This window comes from Cryptomeria japonica, chromosome 2, assembly GCF_030272615.1.
Source record: "Cryptomeria japonica chromosome 2, Sugi_1.0, whole genome shotgun sequence".
Taxonomy (NCBI): domain Eukaryota; kingdom Viridiplantae; phylum Streptophyta; class Pinopsida; order Cupressales; family Cupressaceae; genus Cryptomeria; species Cryptomeria japonica.
Genome location: NC_081406.1, coordinates 15,447,153 through 15,466,071, shown reverse-complemented (window position 1 = coordinate 15,466,071; position 18,919 = coordinate 15,447,153). Strand labels below are relative to the sequence as shown.

The following is an 18,919-nucleotide window of genomic DNA, read 5'->3' as shown; positions in this document are numbered from 1 at the left end:
AGAACATATCAAGTAGAGATCCCATCTCAATGTAACTAGATTAAATTTGCAAAGACTAAATCTAAAACTTCAAACAAAATTGAGGCCATATTCCTTCCCAATTAATAACTCAATCTTTAGAGACATCTTCAAAACTATTCAGGTGGATATCTTATTTTCACATATTACTATCTTTTTGATAAAAGACAATCACTAGACATCTTCCAAGATATTCATGTAGAAATTTGTTAGTTTAAAATTCTAAAGACTTGTTCAACATATTTAGATCATGAATGACAAAAACAAGGCAAAAACTTCATGTTGAATACAATGAACAGAAAAGTGGAATGATCTCTACATTTAAATGATGACAAGATGTACCTTTTCTGATAGTTGTCTTCAGGAAGCAATGTCCAAGCATCCAAGCTGCAAAATTGATGGAAAATTTAAGGAACTCGAAAATGGCAATACCACCATTGAGGAATTCAAGTCAAACAATTAACTACCAGCTAGTAGACAATTAAAAAAATCCCCAAAAAAAATCTAACAGGAGCAAACATTAACATTTACAAAGACAATGACAAACACGACATATGCTATCACCAAACATCAAATTAATGATTATTGTCTAGCAATAAACCAATTGAAATGGCATCATATGCATATATTAATCTCAATGCTATATGCCAACCTGTTGTGACGTTTTCACACATCGCCCCATTGCAAATGGGGACCCATGTTTTTTGCTCGTTTTGCTCGTTTTCGCTTTGCTTTTTCTAGGGTTTTGTTAGTTTGTTAGTTGTCTGGATTTAGGGTCAAGCCTTAGGGTTTTAAATTACCGTCTTTTCAGGCCAGAATCCAGTCGGTTTTGGGAGCTTTTTGAGTTTCCTTTTCTAGAATGCAAATTTTGAATGAAATGAATTCGCCAGAATGGTCTAATTTTCAATTGGAATGTTGATGCAGAGCTTAAATTTGTCTAAGTGTTGAAGATGAAATGTGAATTTTTGTCCAATTGAATATTTTTGACCAAATTTTGACTTTTTTGAATTTTGATCCTAGGCATTTCAAATGATTTGTTTTCGCCTTGTGAAGTGATAAAATGTGTAAAATCATGATATTTTGGCCTGTAGGAGCAAAATCGCTCCTGTCCCTCAGTGAAGGACAGGAGCTCAATTTCAAATATCTCATCATCCTTGCAGAGTCCAGACAAATTTTACGTTTGAAGTGATGAAGAACGACGAGATCTTTTCATTGAATATAAATTGAAGATTTTCATGAGCACAGAAAGGCCTCCAGAAGGAAAATCGCTCCTGTCCCTCAGTGAAGGACCGGAGCTACAATTCAAATTTCGTCTTGTCCTTGCAAGATTTTGAAAGTTTAATGATTTGAGGACGTCCGAAGGAAGATACTTTGCCAAATGAATATAATTTGATATGCAAAAACGAAGGAGAATGACCTATATTGACCATATCGCTCCTGTCCCTCTCCAAGGGACCAGGGCGAGGTACCTTGTAGCTCTCGTCCCTCTCCCAGGGACCAGAGCGATTTCCTTCATTTTGCAAAATCCAGACAAAGGTCAAGGCAAGTTTACGTTCAAAAACAAGGAAAAACATGAGATAAATGCGTTGAATATAAATTGAAGATTTTTGGGACGTCCCTAACAATGCTAATTGCCTAAATCGCTCCTGTCCCTCAGTGAAGGACCGGAGCTACAAATCCAATTTTGCTTTGTCCTTGCAAGATTTTAACGTCTTGACGATGTGAGAAGGTCCAAAGAGGTACATTTTATCAAATGAATATAACTTGAAGTGCTGTCGGGGAGATCAACAGGGTAGCAAGTCCGGCTTGAGTGAGGCCCTGATCCTGAAATTTGGCTAAGTCTGGAAACTGAAAAAACCTCCAAAAACTAGATTTTGCAATATAACTCCTGGAGGTCTGAAACCACTCTCAAACATCCTGAAAGTATATATGGAATATAACTTAAAGTATAAGAAAGAAGAAACATAGAAGGAAATGTCACTTATACTTAAATGTTATATTCCATTAAAATTGTCCTGATTGAGAGTGCGAAAAGTCAAATTTCGCTCGTGTCCTTCTCCAAGGGTCCAGAGCGAAATGCGCTCGTGTCCCTCTCCAAGGGACCAAGGCGAATCGCTCGTGTCCCTCACCAAGGGACCAGAGCGAAAATGATTAGTTGAGCCATTCCTGACCTTGTTCGGACGAATCGAGACATCAAAGGCATGGTGAAGGACGAAATGAGCATGATAGAGCATCCAGACTTGATCAAAAACAATGAGATGATGAAGTTTTGCCTAGAGGGTCAAATTCGCTCCTGTCCCTCACTGAAGGACCAGAGCGAAATTCTTCATAAGGTACGATCTAGGCAAAGATCAAGCAAATTTTATGTTCGAAGGCAAGAAAGGAGGTCAATCGAACCCGTTGAAGACAAATTGAAGATTATCAAACGTCAACAAAGGACCAAAATGCTTAAGTTCGCTCCTGTCCCTCAGGAAGGGACCAGAGCGATTTTTGTTGTAGATGATTTTCTCGCCAAATTTCAACCGATCTCAAGGCATGAATGAATGAAAGGAGGCATTGCGAATCCGTTGAATATAATTTTCGAAGGTGATGAAGTGAAATGAGGCCCACAAGAGCAAAATCGCTCCTGTCCCTCAGTCAGGGACCAGGGCGATGAGGTACGTATCTTCCCACTTTTTCATTTTTGGGCGCTAAACAAACATTTTTTAAATTTATTTAAATGCTAGAAAAAAATCGATATTTAATTAAAAGCATTTAAATAGCGCATGGTATGTATTTATTAATTATTTTTTTTGCCTTTGTAAAAAAATCGAAATTTATTAATTAAAAATAAAGGCATTTAATAATTAATTATTAATTTAATAAAAATCAAAAGGGAGCGCTTGGGTTTATTTTGTCAAGGTCGGCCTTTATTATTTATTTAAAAATCGTTTGAAATTGCTATATTTTGCAAAAAGTCGGCCTAAGGTCAATATGAAGGTGAGCGCCTATAAAGGAAGGTGTTTATTTCATTTTCACATCATCATTTATCATCTCTCATATGCAACTTGGAGAAGGCAAAAGAGGAGCGAATTTCATACAAAGGAAGGGCGAAATTATCATTCAAGAAGAGGAGCGAATTCAATCAAAGGTGGTGCGAAACTACTATCCAAAGGAGAGGCGAACTTGAAGTTTCCATTTGAGCGAAGTTGCCTAGGGCGTCAAAGACATATCAAAGATGGCGAAATTGCTAACTTGAAGAGGAAATCACGTCCAAGACTTGAAGGGTGGCGAAGTTGATAAGAGGAACGTTCTTTTGAAGATCACATCAAGACTATCGAATTTTGATTTTTGCCTAGGCAAATTCCTCATTTTGCATTCTAGAGTTAGCTCTCTAGTGAGGTATGGCGATATGGATTTATTGTTTTGATTTTGATTGTTAATCGTCATAGCTTAGATTTTGAAATTTTGAAATTTTGAATTCCTAGCTCAAGAGTCGTTTTTAGGAAATGATTAATAAAGGACTTATCATTAAGTTTCCTAAAAAATTGCTCTCTAATTTATGTTATGTATTGCAAAATCATGTTACTAATTTTGAAATGTTGTGTAGGCGTCAAATGGAGGTCTCTTCAAGGAAAATCAAGCCGGATCAAGGACGGTCTTCGCCAGGACGGTCTTCGCCAGGACGATCAAGCCAAGACGAGGGTGACCTCTTCCAATCCAGCGTTCCAAGGCGAGGTACATCATCCTGCACATCAAGGACAAAAGGAGTTAGAACAAGAGTTAATTAAAGATAGCCTCTCAACGACATCAAATTGAATATCTAGCAAGCTTCAAGTGTCAGATGAGGTGGCATCCCAGTCATCACTCCTCCAGTCAGTGAAGTCCACCTCAGCATGTCCAGATTCAATGTACTTAACTCATGGAAGGTGGCACAAACTTCGATGTACCTACCCCGGCTATCCATTGGTCGATTTTTCTAAAAGGGACATGTGTCCAAGCAATACAATTTTATCATTGGTCAAGCATTAAATGTTATGTAATGGTTGTAACAAACCCTAATTAGGGTTTTCATTGTAAAATCTTGGCCATTGATCTTGAATTGATCTAAGCCATCAAATTGTATTGTGGGCACTATATAAGCCCAGGCATTTCATTTTGTAAAAAAGGGAATTTTTAGATGATTAGAGAGAGTTGTAAATAGTTGGAAGAGTTAGAATATAGTTGATAGAATAGCAATTAGAGTAGAATAGGAGGACAAGGCAAGAAATTGTTGCCATTGATTGTAAACAAACTCCATTTTCATTGAAGTAATGGTGAAATATGTCGTTTTCTTGCAATTTGCATGGTTTCTTGTTGAAGTCTTCAATCTTAGATGGTAGATGATTAGATGAATGGAGGAAATGTGATTGATTAATGGTGGAATTCGTACATCCATACTACTAGCAGTTTGTTGATTGCAGACTTGCCTTGCGTAGTCAACTGGATCATTCAGCCTAAGCTCAATTTCAATTTGTTGCCTCTTCATTGATATGCATCAACTTGGATGGTATCTATGCCTGCGGTGATGATTTGAACATCATAAAGCTTCCCTAGAAGATCGCACTAGCCTTGCGTAGATGTTCCATTGATGTCAAAACAAGATCTAGTTAGAGTTTCATCAAAAGGTCAAGTCATTGCTCCTACATTCTTAGTATTAGGATTAGATCCTCTCTTCGCCCTTATCCTTTTTCCATTTTTTAATCTAAGTCAGTAAGAGCCTGTGTCCAGCAAAGCAGATCGGAAGTTCAATGTAAGTCCCCTTGTGATTCCAGCAAATCACATCATACCACTGGAGCTTGTCCACACGTGGAGACCCCACTAAAAGAACCTTGGAGTCTACCTAACTGATCCTTTACGCGAATCTTCAGCAGTTAGAGACTATTTTCTCAAGAGAGGATAAGATGCCTTTAGGTATTTTATTCTGTGTATGATTGTGTACAAAATACACGTCAACACAACCCAAAGACAAATCATGTTGCTGGTTTGCTATTATTTGCCCCCATATCCAAATCTAGCTCGAACTGAGTCGATACACCTGCAAATTTGCATAAGGGGTAGCTTAAGGACTATGGATTTGTCTCGAATGAACCCAAGAAAACCCAAAAGGAACCACAACAAACTCATTCTACCTCATTTTGATTGCAAAAAACAAAAACCTTTCCTTTTCGCTGATCTTTCATTCTTGCTTGTCATTAGGTTCCAAAGCAGTTGCATTACTATTCCTATGCATATGCAAGAGCCCATTCACTACCAAGGAGGTCACAAAATAAGATTTTTGGAAAGAGTTGAAGTTTTTATCTTTACTACACCTTGTTTTACAAACGAACTCTCTTGTTTTGATTTCAACTTATAAGTTTATTTTCGTTTTTCTATGAACGTAACACTATAGTTAAATTATTAAATGAGTTAGGGTTCCACAGCAGTTGCATTACTATTTCTATGCATGTGCAAGAGCCCATTCACTACCAAAATGATCACAAGAAGATTGTTGGAAAAGAATTAAGTTTTTTTTCTTTACCACATTTTGTTTTACAAATGAACACTGTTGTTTTGTTTTCAAGTTCTAATTTATTTCTATTCTTCTATGAGCATAAAACTATGCTTAAAATATTAAATGAGTTAGGTATGTGTGTGTCTATATATACGGTCTTCATTTGTTTTGAGTGTGCTGTTTATTGAGCTTGGCAGCTAATTCTAGCTCCATGGGCTGATCTTGCTTCAAAACAAATTCAAATTATCCTCTTTAGAAATATGTTGATATGATAAAGCTAGTTCCAATTGGTGGGAGCTATATTTGGATTTACAAAAGTGTGGTGTCAAGTATTCAAGCTCATATATTCCAATGAAAGTCCATTTGTGTGGCATTCCTAGAAAAGACATCAAACCTTGCATTGAAAAGAGTCGTGCATTGTGCCATCACAACAACTAATAGAATATATTCATGAGAAAGAGTAAGTAGATGAAGCAAAAAACCATAGAATAAATCATCCTTTACCAAAGAAAAGATCTCAAAGAATGTATTCCCCTCTACCCCCATCTCATCCTAATGTTGTGATAGAGAGCCACCCATTTTTTGGCCATCCTGAAAGAACATCGTCTTACAAATAAGAGACCATAGGGACCATTGGAAATGGCATTTAAAAAAGCATATCAGGAGGTTGCTGATCAAAATATAGCAAGATGTATCTATGCAAATGGGTTGGCTTTCATTGTTGTTCGCTTACCATATTGCCAAAAAGTGGTAAGAAAAAATAACAAGGTTCCTAAAGGATACACGATCCTAGGCTATGAGAAGGTATATGATTTACTATAGGAAAAGGAGGTCAAGCTTGTAAAAAATTCATTAAATCCCACAAGGAATTAACAGGATGAGGAAAGAAGGCTCATCATTTCTAATGGATGGAAGGATGCTAAAAATTGGCCCTTGATTGTAGTGTTCATCAAAAGGACAACATTTTTGAAAATCATGAATTGTGAAGGGGAGGTGAAAGATGGCTAATTTATTGCTAACACTCTCACATATTAACTATAAGGAAGTGGTGCCTCATGACATTGTTCAATTCATAACAAACAATGCAAAGAATTGTAGAGCAGTTGGTTTGTTGATTTTGGAACATTATTTACACATCTTTTGGGCACCTAATGTCACCCACTTTATCAACTTTATACTACAAAATATTGGCAACAAAATTGATTGGATCACAAAGGTGCATGCAAAGTCCAAAGATATTCGAATTTTTGAATAGATTGTTAGGATTCATTTCACTTCCAACACAATTATCTTAAGGTAACTTGTGAAGGTTTTGGGAGACACTTCCTAAATGTTCATTGATAAAAATAATTAAAATCATAAATTATCAAACATTACATAAAGTATAAAATGAAGATTACAAGCCACAAATCAAATACATAAATGGGGAAAACCCTTTCAAGTGAAAATCCCCATAAACCATCATTTTAATATAAAAAATGCTCACAAAAACTGTCTATATAAATATAGAGAGAACCTGAGGATATCATTTTCCCTCACTTCCACATGGCTTTCATAGTCTTGTGCAAAAAGTCCAATCCTTACAAACTCTAAAGAGAGAGCCTTCTTAAATATAGAAGGGGTGGCAAAATATCTAAAGGAGTATTAGTCACACCTATTTGAAACTACGATTAACAAATAATCAATAATCTAATAGTTATTACGGTATAATTATGTTAAATGAAATATGCTTAATAAAGCATATAATATGTATATAAGGTTTTATAACCTTATATTAAAACAATGCACATATGTTATAATGGTATGACCCCTAATAACATCATGTTCTAATAGTCATTAACGAAACTTGATTCTTAGGGAGGCAAGCCAACACTTGAAAGCAACAAATATTAGATAGATGATCCTAGATGACTCTTGGTGGGATTATGTGGAATATCTACTTAGTTTCATTGAAATCATTTTGAGTATAATTAACTATACCAGCATGCACAAAGCTTGCTTAGAGAATGTATTTTTGCATCAACTCAACAATTGAAAAAATGAAGAGCATCATAAATGAAAGAGTAAAAATTTTAAGAAACTTTCTACAAACAAGTGCTCAAAATCATTGAAGGATAAAACACAATTACCACTCCACTATGTCTGCTAACCATCACATTGAATCCAAAATACTATAGCATTGAAGTTCTTTATGTGTCAATGAGGATTGTCCTATATAGAGATTCCAAAGCTACCGAAAGGTACAAAGCAATGTTCTATAAACTTTTCCTTGATCATGATTTATGTAGTCAAAAGTTAGTTAACTGATTTTGTATATTACAATGTCATGCGCCATCTAAAACAAATCAATTTACTGGCTGACTCCTTGAGGAAATGCCCCACTTAGGAAATCAAAAAATAAAAATAAACAATTTTGCATTTAATAGGCCGACCCTAGTCTCTTGGAAGAAAAGACAACACCCTTGGTGCTGGCCAACCTGCCTAGGTGGAATGCCACATTTGGAAAGGATAAAATTAAATTAAATCTGTTGCAAGGCTGACCCTCTTAAGAGAAGTCACCTCCTTTGGGCGAAGGGGTGTTTTGGGCTATATAAACAAGTTAAGTGGAGGAATCAAACAGCATATATCCCCATGAATGGCAGAAGCAGATCAGATCAGAAAAATAGCAGAATCTCTCATATGCAGTAGACCTGATCTGGGCAGTGACATATTAATTTCTTGTCGTATGCAGATATAGTTATTTAACATAGATATATTTCTATATCTATATCAGTTGTATGCAGATGTGAATGTATATATCTATATCAGTTGTACGCAGATGTGAATGTATATTTCTATATCAGTTGTATACAGATATGAATGTATGATTCAATATATACTGATATAACATATATATCTATGCATTTAATAATATTATGAGCAATTATATGATTCTCTATTTGCAATAATCAATCATGATAGGGTGAGGAAAGGAATGCAAGGAGGGTAACAGCTATGGGTCCCTCACTGGGCACACCACCTCATCTTGAATATGATCGCACTTATTTCTGTATTCATTTCATTCTTTTCACAAGCTCTTATATTATTTTCCACAACCAAGATCATATCAACCATAAGGAGTCGACATTATTTTCATTTATTTTAACTTCCTTAGAATGGTCATTGTCGCTGATATTAATCTACTTCCATCAATGACAATTACTCTTTCGCTGACCATATCATCTTAATCAAACCACTGATTATCAATCGCTAGACATGCAATCTGTGATCGAGCCATTATACTTAAGTCGCTGTAATCATCTTGACATTGGTTGTAAGTCTTTAGTCGATCATACTGATTGCTGATGTTATGTAAATATCTGATCACCACCTTAATTTTCTTTATACAGATTGCCGTCTTTAATATTATGATGATTGTTTCATATTTAAAACTTTAATTGCTGCTACATATGGTTGAATTACATCATACAAAGATCGCTGCATCCAAATTTTTATTTATCATTAAAAACGCTGCATCATTTGTCCTTGATCGCTGCCCATTATCATTGCATATACTTCACGCTAATGAGTTCTCTCCCGTCTATGATTCTGTTCAAACATCACTGTAGATTGATCACTGCCTATTTCTCACTTTCAGATTTCGATTATGGATGAAGATCGTTGTATATACTTAACAGTTCGCTGCTTTATAAGTCGGCTACCATTAACATCCATGTTGCCACAAACAAATCAGATATTTTAAGCTCCCTTCAGTCGCTGCATATATAATGTTGCCACTAAGACTTTAGTCGCTGTCCATATACTTCTAAATCACTTCTTATATCCTCTCATTATCATATGCTGTCATTACTACTTTAGACACTGTATTAGATTGTTTACCAAGCCGCCACTTTATGGCATATAGTCACCGTCTATTCTCTGTCCAGAGTCATTGATTGTTACTGATGTAAATAATTTGTTGCTTTGGCCATAACAAAATTCTACGGGAAATGTAAAGTCTTCATGGGTATCATGTATAATAATGGCCGATATGAATAAGGATGTGCCGTAGACTTTAGGCAGTATCAACCACGAATCGAGGCTGTACCAACTCAGACTGTCATTTTATATTAGCAAACTCTGATTCTTCACCAACAATAGACAAGCATTGTCTCATATTAGTCAATGTCTCTTTCACCTGGGAAAGATCTCCACTTGAACTTGCACTCAACTTGTCAAACCTGCAGCATCCTTCAATGTCTGGAGCCTTGTTGTTTGATCTGTCAATCACTGCATACTATAAGCTGCTCATATATTAATCAAGCTGGTTATTGGAGTCACTCCTTTTAACTATATAGATTGCTACCTTCTGATTCCCTTTGACATCAATGACAACTAATCCAACAATTATATCTGCAATGTTTATCTAACTTGATTGCAGATTTCCAAGAAGGATTTATCCTCTCTTATTCTTGGGTGAGAATTACATCTCTAACTATATTATATTCTTTGTCTTATTTGAATTTGTCAAACTAGAGCAAAACATAAGGTGATTTAGAAAGGAGACATTGCATACAATACTCAAACTCTTAAGAAAATATAAATCACAGTTGGTGGTATTTCCATGGCCAACAATTTCAACATCTACGACCTCTTGCGATCAAAGTTTTATCACAAATAAGTTTTATAAAGAAAATATAAATGTTTCAAGTTCATTTCTAATATTCTTCTATTTTTATTTTTATAACTCTAACTCTAACTTTGTCTTAAGAGGTTGCAAGTTCACTTGCATCTAAGAGAGATTGAAGCACATACACTTTCATCCATTTAATAAAATGCAATGGATTCCACTCAAAAAAGACAAAGGACACAACATATGTGAATTCTAACTTGCACCTCCTTTCGCACAAACAAAACAGCTACAAGGGAACACAAGGTTGTGGGACATTGAATTAAAGTATATTGACTTGGATGCTTCCACTTCCCAACATGTTGCATTTTTTAGGAGTGTAATAGCGAACAATTTTTTAGTGTGAGTGGCAATGGCATTGCTTCCAACTCCTCAAATATTCCTATCAATGTCAATGATGATTATGTTTTTGAAGACTCTTATGACATTGAAACTTGGTTGTTGAATTTGACATTAGTATTTTAACATTGAACTTGAAATTTGAATAATGAAAATTGTATAATAATTATCATTTATGTTTTAAATGGCATTCAAGTTTATCATGGTTTTGTTTATTATATGATATTTAAGTTTCAGAAATTGTAAGTGTCTTAGTATTAAAAAAATGCTTTATAGGGTTTTGTTTATCATGGTTTTGTTTACCGAATTGACAAAGCAAAACCAAGATCCAAACCAAAATTGGCAACTTAGATGACACACAATAGACTATCAAGAAAATGCTAAATATACTCAATAATCATTATGTTTGTTTATATGATCTGCAGTAAAGACATAATGCATGGACCTACCAATCTTCAAGCCAACGATGATTTATGAGCTTTAGTCCCATTTGTTTAGCAAGTTTATATTTATCACCTACAAAACGAAGACAAACAAGTGTATTTAAACACACTAATATTGCTACAAAGCCAAAGGAAAGGTAAACTTAAATCCCAAAGAATGTTGGGGTCAAACGAGTAGAGAAAGGGATGAAAATACCAAATGACATATGATGTACTAATGGTATAAAACTTGTTTGCTAATTAATAAATAGACGACACTTTACATAAATATCACCTTCAAACTTGTAGCATATAAGGTGAGTTACTTCTTTCGCAATCAATGGCTTTGTAAATCGTGCTCCCATCATTTCCACCATTCGCTGCACAATCAAACATATGAATAATAGCATAGACTTCATCAAATAGTGCTTAAATCTTACAATGCCATGTTCCCAAACACAACATACATAAAGCTAATTTGAACCAATATGAACCCAAAATTGTCTTAAAAAATAAACATATGACTACTTAATGAAGGCTTGGGACTTTAAGTACAATATCACCCCATGTTTAGTACCACCATCAGATCTTGACAGAAAAAATAGCTTGGAAACAATAGATAAATTAAAAGATAATCATAATATTAACTACATCAAGCTACTTATACCATTAAATACCCATTTCGAATAATATAATCAAGGGGGAAACCAAACAAGGATAAACAATCAACACAACAAAACAATATTACCATGCATTATAGACATTTCAAGTTTTCATGTGAAAGGAAGACCCGTTACCAAAAAAGTTAGGTTTGAGGAAGGTAATGGCTATAAGCGAAGGCACCTCTTGGAGGGAATATAAGATCTACACTTATGAATGGCAATACCTTGAATAAATAATGAATATATAAAGAATTTTTATCAAAGCTTGGGTTAATTAGCACTAGAGCCTCCACTATGGCTTGCTTGATGTTCTCAAAGGCTCTCTTTCCTTCCTTTGTCCACTTAAGGAATTTACCCTTTTTCATCATCAAGGTAAGAGGTCTTGTAATTCCTACAAAGATATAAATTTCATGATAAAGTTGATATGTTAGAAGCATTCCTACAAGGCCTTTTTGTTTGGGGAAGTTGTAGGTCAAGGATGGCTTAGACTCAAATGACGCCTCCTTTAGGCACCAAATATCCTAGTAGCTTTCCTTATATAACATTGAAAATACACTTCCTGTGATTCAAGCATATGTCAAGTTATTGGCAATGTTTGAATACCTTCTTTAAGCAAACAAACGATGTCCATACCTTTTTGAAAATTTGCACCAACATAAAACAATCTAAAGGGAAATATTTTGATAGGCGAAAGTTCACCATTTTGTAGCGAAGGTTGTTTTATGCTAATCCACATCCTTTACCCATACCTAGTTTCTTTGAAGAAAATATCTAACAAAGAAAATCTTTCAAATCTGAATGGTAGAGGGTAGAGGTCTTTTTGTATAAGTTTTGTTAAGGTCCATAGAGTCTACACAAAATCTCATTATTCTTCCTTACAAGGACTAAGTTCAATACCTATGTTGTGTGCTTTATACCTATGTTACCAAGTATTGCTGGTAAAGCCTAGATCCTAGCACGGATACAATTTGAGTATGGCTAGGGTCATGCCTAGGCACCTAGGTTTGCTATGGGTCTTGTTAATTGGTGTTTTGTGACCATACCTACACAGAATAAAGTTTCCAAAGGGCACTATATACTCTCTTGAGCATAGACCCCTCGTATGCTAAGATTGCGAAGATCATAGAGGCGACTCCAAGGTTCCTACTGTGAACATGAGACTTTATGTTGGATATGAGCTCGTTTGGCTTGATGTGATATGCTGGTAACACAAAGGGACTTACGTTTGGATCATTCTTTCACTTCTCAATGCTATGGTTGGAACTTTATCATCAAATATAGCAATTTTGTGATGCTTCTGCTTCAAATGAACTGAAATTAAAAGGGGAAAGGGTTAGAAGGATCTAAATCTACTCCTAAGGACAATGATATCAATGGATACTGCTCTAATGGACGAAACCCAAATAAACCAAGTTCTACTTTGACAAGATCAACTACAACTCCACAAGAACTAGTGCAATCTTCCAAGGATGCTCAAGGATTTTCACATTGAGAAAAGTGCATTTGAATACCCAAAACGGCACAATCCAAATAACTATCCACAATCGAACTTAGCACGAATTTAGTGGTTTAGGCTAACTGTACAGTACAACTTATAATCAACAAGATGCAAAAAGTATGAACCATGGAAATTCATCAAACACCATTACATTCTCCATTGAAGTCAAAGCACTTTATCTAACATTTGAGAAATTGGAAGAACACCATGCAACAAGTTGAAATAAACATGAATCCACCATATCTTCAATGAAATCAAATTTTATTTCTCCAAGTCTTACAACAATGTCTTCTCCTTCTCCAACTCTACTTCTACTCTAAGGAGCAAGAGCTCTCTACTTGAACTAATGAGCTAACTATCTAATGAATTACAAATGAGAAGGCAAGGCCTTTTATAGAGATCCTCCCACAAATGAACGACCAAGATTGATTTGAAATCAAGGGCCAAGATTACACCATACAAACCCTAATTAGGGTTTTGACCAAAATGAACCCTTTTTGGTTCCATGTAGTGGGCTTGTCAATTAATAAGCCATCACACCCATCATATATTTAATGGCCCACCACTGCAAATGAGGCGCCCATTATGCATTAAATGAACTGCCACTCCATCAAGCATTTAATAGATTCTCGTCCAAAATAGCACGCCCACTATCCCTCTCCTTGGCGGCAAATGCATTGAATTTGGTCATGACTGTTTGGAAACATGTCATTGGTCGGAGGAGATGATGGGGCACCACGTCAACATGTTGGACACCATGTGGACCTAGTGACTCATCACGAGGAATATTCCATTTTGCATCATTTTGTGATCAAAGTTCTAACTTTGACTAACTTTTCTGAAATTATCTTTCCTTGATCATTTTCTTCCTTCCATGTACTTTCTTGGGAATTCATTTTCTTGGAATATCTTTCCTTGTCAACAATTTTGTCATTCTTGAAGTCTTTCATACTTGAACGGGTCTCAAGCACTTTGAATGCCTTCCTTAAACGTCTAAAACTAGAATTCTTCCTCCTTGTGCTTTCCTAATTGGGATCTTGGACTTTCAAAGGATATTCAAGATAGTCATAAATTCTTCTTATCTATACTTGCTTGAATCTTGAGGTCTTTCAACTGGCATTCTTTGGAACTGGAATTCCTTTATGTTTTTCAAACTTCCTTGGAATGATGCCCTAGAGATGAATCTTTGATGCCCCCATTTTGTCCTTTGCCAAACACCACATTAAGCATTAAGTTGCCTCTACCTCTTTCAAAAATTGAATGGCTGCCCCTTGACCCCGCAAGGGGCGATGCCCCTTGACCCCCATCCAAAAATATAGGGGGAAATTGCACTGATGGAAGTAGGGAAAATTTAACCTCCGAGTCTGATTAGGCTCCATATAACAACATAATTAGCATTGAAGAAATCTTGGTATTATACATTTTAGAGTTGAAAGTTTGAAACTATTTACTATTTTGCTTCCAGCCATCAGCATTCCTCATGAGGATGCGATTTTGTAGACACTTTGCATTTAAATATATCTAGAATCAGCTTGTTTCTTTTGTGTTATCATTTATTGACTCATTGGATGCATCTTCTCATTAAATTTTGCAAAAAAATGCATTTTTTATTAAAATTAAGCGTGTTTTTACGTTGCCGAGTTTTTCGCCGAGCTTTTCTGAGTTTTTGCCGAGTTTTTTTCTCAGGGTCTTGGCGAGTCAAGCCGAGTCACGAGTAGTCCAACTATGGTTGTACCAATGGTATCAATTAGGAAAAAGAATTGTTCTCAAGCATTTCTATTATTTGTCATTCCTTACACAAGAAGGCTACAAATAACTGATTTTCTATTCCTAAATTGGATAAGCCGATTGATGAGTTCCATAAAGCAATTATTTTCTCTAATGTCAATTTCCAATGTAGTCACCATCAAATCAAAATGAGTTATGAGGATAAAAACAAGAATTCAGCACACACTATGGACAATATGTAAACCAAGTTATGTCTTTTGGACACACCAATGCAATAGATTACCAAGCTTCTTTGTATAAGGTAACCCATTGTAACATCAAAAGCTCGTTTTAGTGAATTCTAATAATGGCATGGTGTGTAGAAAGAATTTACAGTAATATTTGGCCCAACTTGAGATTGTCTAGAATGTAATGAAGATTGATAAATTATTTGCACAAAAGTGCATGTGTGTTTTTGTATGTGAATTATTATATTTGAGGCATATCATCTCTAGCGAAGGAGTCATAAATTAAAATAGATGATTTAAGTTTTTACAATTAAGGGGAGATCTAAACCAAGGACACTATCTTAGTTGAAAACATTCATTGCTCAATGAATGTAGTTTTAACAAACATTTTATCATGTTATGTTTGCATTTGGCTTTCCCACTTAGCAACTTGACCAAGCAAGACAGATTTAAATGGTCATATTGAGTTCATCGAGCTTTTATGGACTTCAAGGAAATGGCTTGTACTTTTCCTATCTTCGCTCACCCTAATTATACTAGCTATTCATAAATAATTATGATGCTTCAAAATTTGGAATTGGAAGAATTTTAATGCAAGAAGGTAGACCTGTTTCTTTTAAGAGTTATATGCTAAAAATTTTTTTTTTTAAACAAAGATTATTTTCTATTTATAATATGTTGATACTAGCTGTAATGCATGCATTGGCCAAACTCAAAAAATATTTGGTTTGTGGTACATTCACTTTAGAAATGACCAGAATAGTTTGAAATACTCCATATCCCAACATGACCGCAATGAGAAGCAATCAAAGTGGTGAACGAATTGCAACTGTATGATTTTGATATTCAGTATGGCAAAAGTAACAAAAATAGTAGCTTATGCTTGATCCAGTAAACTTAAAGTTCAGTCAATTTCAGCAGTCATTCTAGACTAGCAGCAAGATATAGAGGCAGGGTATGCCAATGATGAATCGGTTGTACTACTATACCATCATAAGCCACAGCCCAATGAAAGAAAGTATTCCTTATGCAATGAACAAATATATCACCAACAGAGTCATTATAAGTCCCAAATCAAAACCTAAGATCAAGGTTATAACTGAAAACCACTCTTCTCCACTGGCCAGATCATTGTGGGTTTCTTCAAATCATATACTTAATCAGGAAATGCAAAGGCGTTGTAGAAAGAGATTTGCAATTTTGTAGTGCCTTCCGTGCAATGCAAAAGAAACTAAGTAAAAACAGTTAAATTTATTGGATTACTTAAGACATTGCCCTTTCCCAATAAAAAATGGGAGCTAAATAGCATGGACTTCATCACAGCTCTGCCTAAAAATAAACAGTAAGGATTTCATCCGTGTGCTTGTTGACCAATTAACCAACTATGTTCAGCTTATTCATATTGATATCACTTATAAGTCTTCTCACTGTGACAACATCTTTATGGAGAGTTTTTAAGTTGCAAGGGTTACCTCAAAAACTTGCAAGTGACAAGATCCAAAATTCATTACTTATTATTAAACAAATTCTTTTAATTAATCAGTACCACCTTATCCTTCGGTAGCAGTTATCACTCTTAAATTAATGGGCAAATGGAAATTTTAAATAAGATCTTGGAGTATTAATTGCAAAATTTGTGTATCTGGTTTACAGTAGATATGGCTTTGGTAATTACATTTTTGCAGAAAATTGGGACAACAAAAAATATCAGGTTTCCATTCGTATGATTTCATCCAAGGTTGTTAAAGGATATAGTCCACCCTCATTTGAAGATAGAATATCTTGAGACACCAAAGAAAGAAAAAAGAAAACAGCTTATATTAATGTCAACAAATGACTAAAAGGTGGTCAATGGGACTCGCAAGTAAATAAGTTAACAATAAAAAGTTCTACGAAGAGACACTTAGAATGGTCCCACAATGGGTAAGAACAAAAGCAAAGAAATAAACAGAACTTGCAGATTCTAAAGGATAAACCAAAGACCGTTCAGGACAGGATAAAGTCACAAGTTGACCAACACTGCTTGGAAAAGGAATTTGCAATTCTAGATCAGATTTTCTTATAAACAAACCACATTTAAGAAGGCATCAAAAAACAAACTCTAACATATTATGATCCCTTTCATTTGTCTTATTGATGATTCACAAAGTTTCCCTCCGTTTGATGAGGAAGATAAAATTGATTCCATTTTGTAACTTGCGAACAAATCCTGACTACCATAGATAAGAATGCCAGGAAACAAGGTTCCTATAGGATATATGGTGCAATCAAAAGATTAAACATAAAAGATCCTCTCAAAAGGGATCTGCAATACTTTAGCATCCTTCATTATTTACATTGATGGAACACCAGCCAATTCAGGAAGGAGTTTGCAATAAACCTAATGAAGAAACACGCATGCTTATACTGAGAGGGGGTGAATCAGTATAAGCATATTTTTACTTTTTCACACTTGAACCATAAGATATCAATTGCACAATATTAATAACATAGAATGCAACAATTACGCAGCACAAAATTTAAACACATAAGAGACACAAGATTTTACATGGAAACCTTTACAAGAAAAAACCAAAGCAAAATATTGCTTGTATAAATCTTCTTACAAATTTTGTACGCTCCAACAAACAGGAGACACCAATCCTCTCTTGATGATTTGAAGGCACCAATCTCCACCACTGAGCACCAACTCAGCAAGAGACACCAATCTCCTTGAATGAGAGGCACCAAACTCCCAATCTCCTTGGATAGAAGGCACCAACCTTCAAGATAATACTATGAATATGTTTGGGAACTTCTTGGGTCTTCTCTAAAATATATTCTCAAATCTGCTTACAATTCCATCCAAATCTGCTCAAGATCTCTTTCAAATATCTGCCATAAGTTCGCTCCAACATCTCTCACAAATGACCTTAAATAGCTCTCATAAATCTGCTCAAATTCTTCTTGCAAAACTGCCTGAATAACCTTTTATTTCTGCTCATATGATTGCCATGACCTTGTCTTTAGATCTGCTACAAATTCTGATTTTTACTCCTAAATCTGCTCTGAAAATTTGAAGGGCATTCAATAAATAAATTGCCTCTACCTCTTTCAACCCTCCATATATACCATGCCAAAATGCCCCTTCATTTAAGACAGGCAACTCCCCAAAGTGAGGCAACTCCTCCAAGGAGGTTCGCCAAACCAGGATTTTTTATTTATTTAATTTTACTTGCCCAGGATGGGCACTCATATCAAGGGGTCAGCCCAATAAATAAGATTATCTAGAATCAGCCAGCAAAGAGGAACTTAGGTCGGCCCACATAGAAATTTATCTATTAAATGTAGTTCAAACTCTACTTTTGGGTGCTAAAAATGATTCCTTCATTTCTTGCTAATGTCTTGCTGATTTAGTTGGCCGTGATCACAATTTGCTTCAGCAATAGGATGTCTCATGACAGTGATCAGATTCTGAAAGCTTCTCCTTTAAGATCAATAACAATTATTCAACACCTAAAACTGTCCCAAGAATAAGATACCAATAAAGCTATTCAAGGAAATTAAGTTGAGAATATATTGCCAGGCTATTTTAAGGAAATAAACAACCAAAAATATGAGAAAATTCTATGAAAATAGAATAAAGCGATGAAAGGCTACAGGTAGTTTTGTTGTTTAAGTAGAATAAAGCAAGGAGTGCTGCTTTAGAAAAATAAAGAAGTAAGTTTCGTGGAGACAGAATCCTTACTTATAAACCTAGCAAAGTATATTGTAACAAAAACACAATCATTCTTCACAACAAAACAACTCCAAGCCTATTTTCCTTGCCCCTGAGCTGTTTTACCAGATCCTTTCCCCCAAACCT

At 35.2% G+C, this 18,919-nt stretch overlaps 1 protein-coding gene across 4 annotated transcripts in view; it reads right to left on the bottom strand.

The window, feature by feature from the left end:
* Positions 1 to 18,919, bottom strand: part of LOC131035391 (BRCT domain-containing protein At4g02110) — an 86,111-nt gene that overhangs the window by 15,379 nt on the left and 51,813 nt on the right. For all 4 annotated transcript variants that reach the window (XM_057967089.2, XM_057967087.2, XM_057967086.2 and 1 more), the window contains exons 6-8: positions 11,256 to 11,340; positions 10,988 to 11,054; positions 361 to 405 (exon numbers count right to left, since the gene is read on the bottom strand). In XM_057967089.2, the coding sequence (XP_057823072.2) occupies positions 361 to 405; positions 10,988 to 11,054; positions 11,256 to 11,340 (197 nt within the window). The remainder of the gene's footprint in view (positions 1 to 360; positions 406 to 10,987; positions 11,055 to 11,255; positions 11,341 to 18,919) is intronic.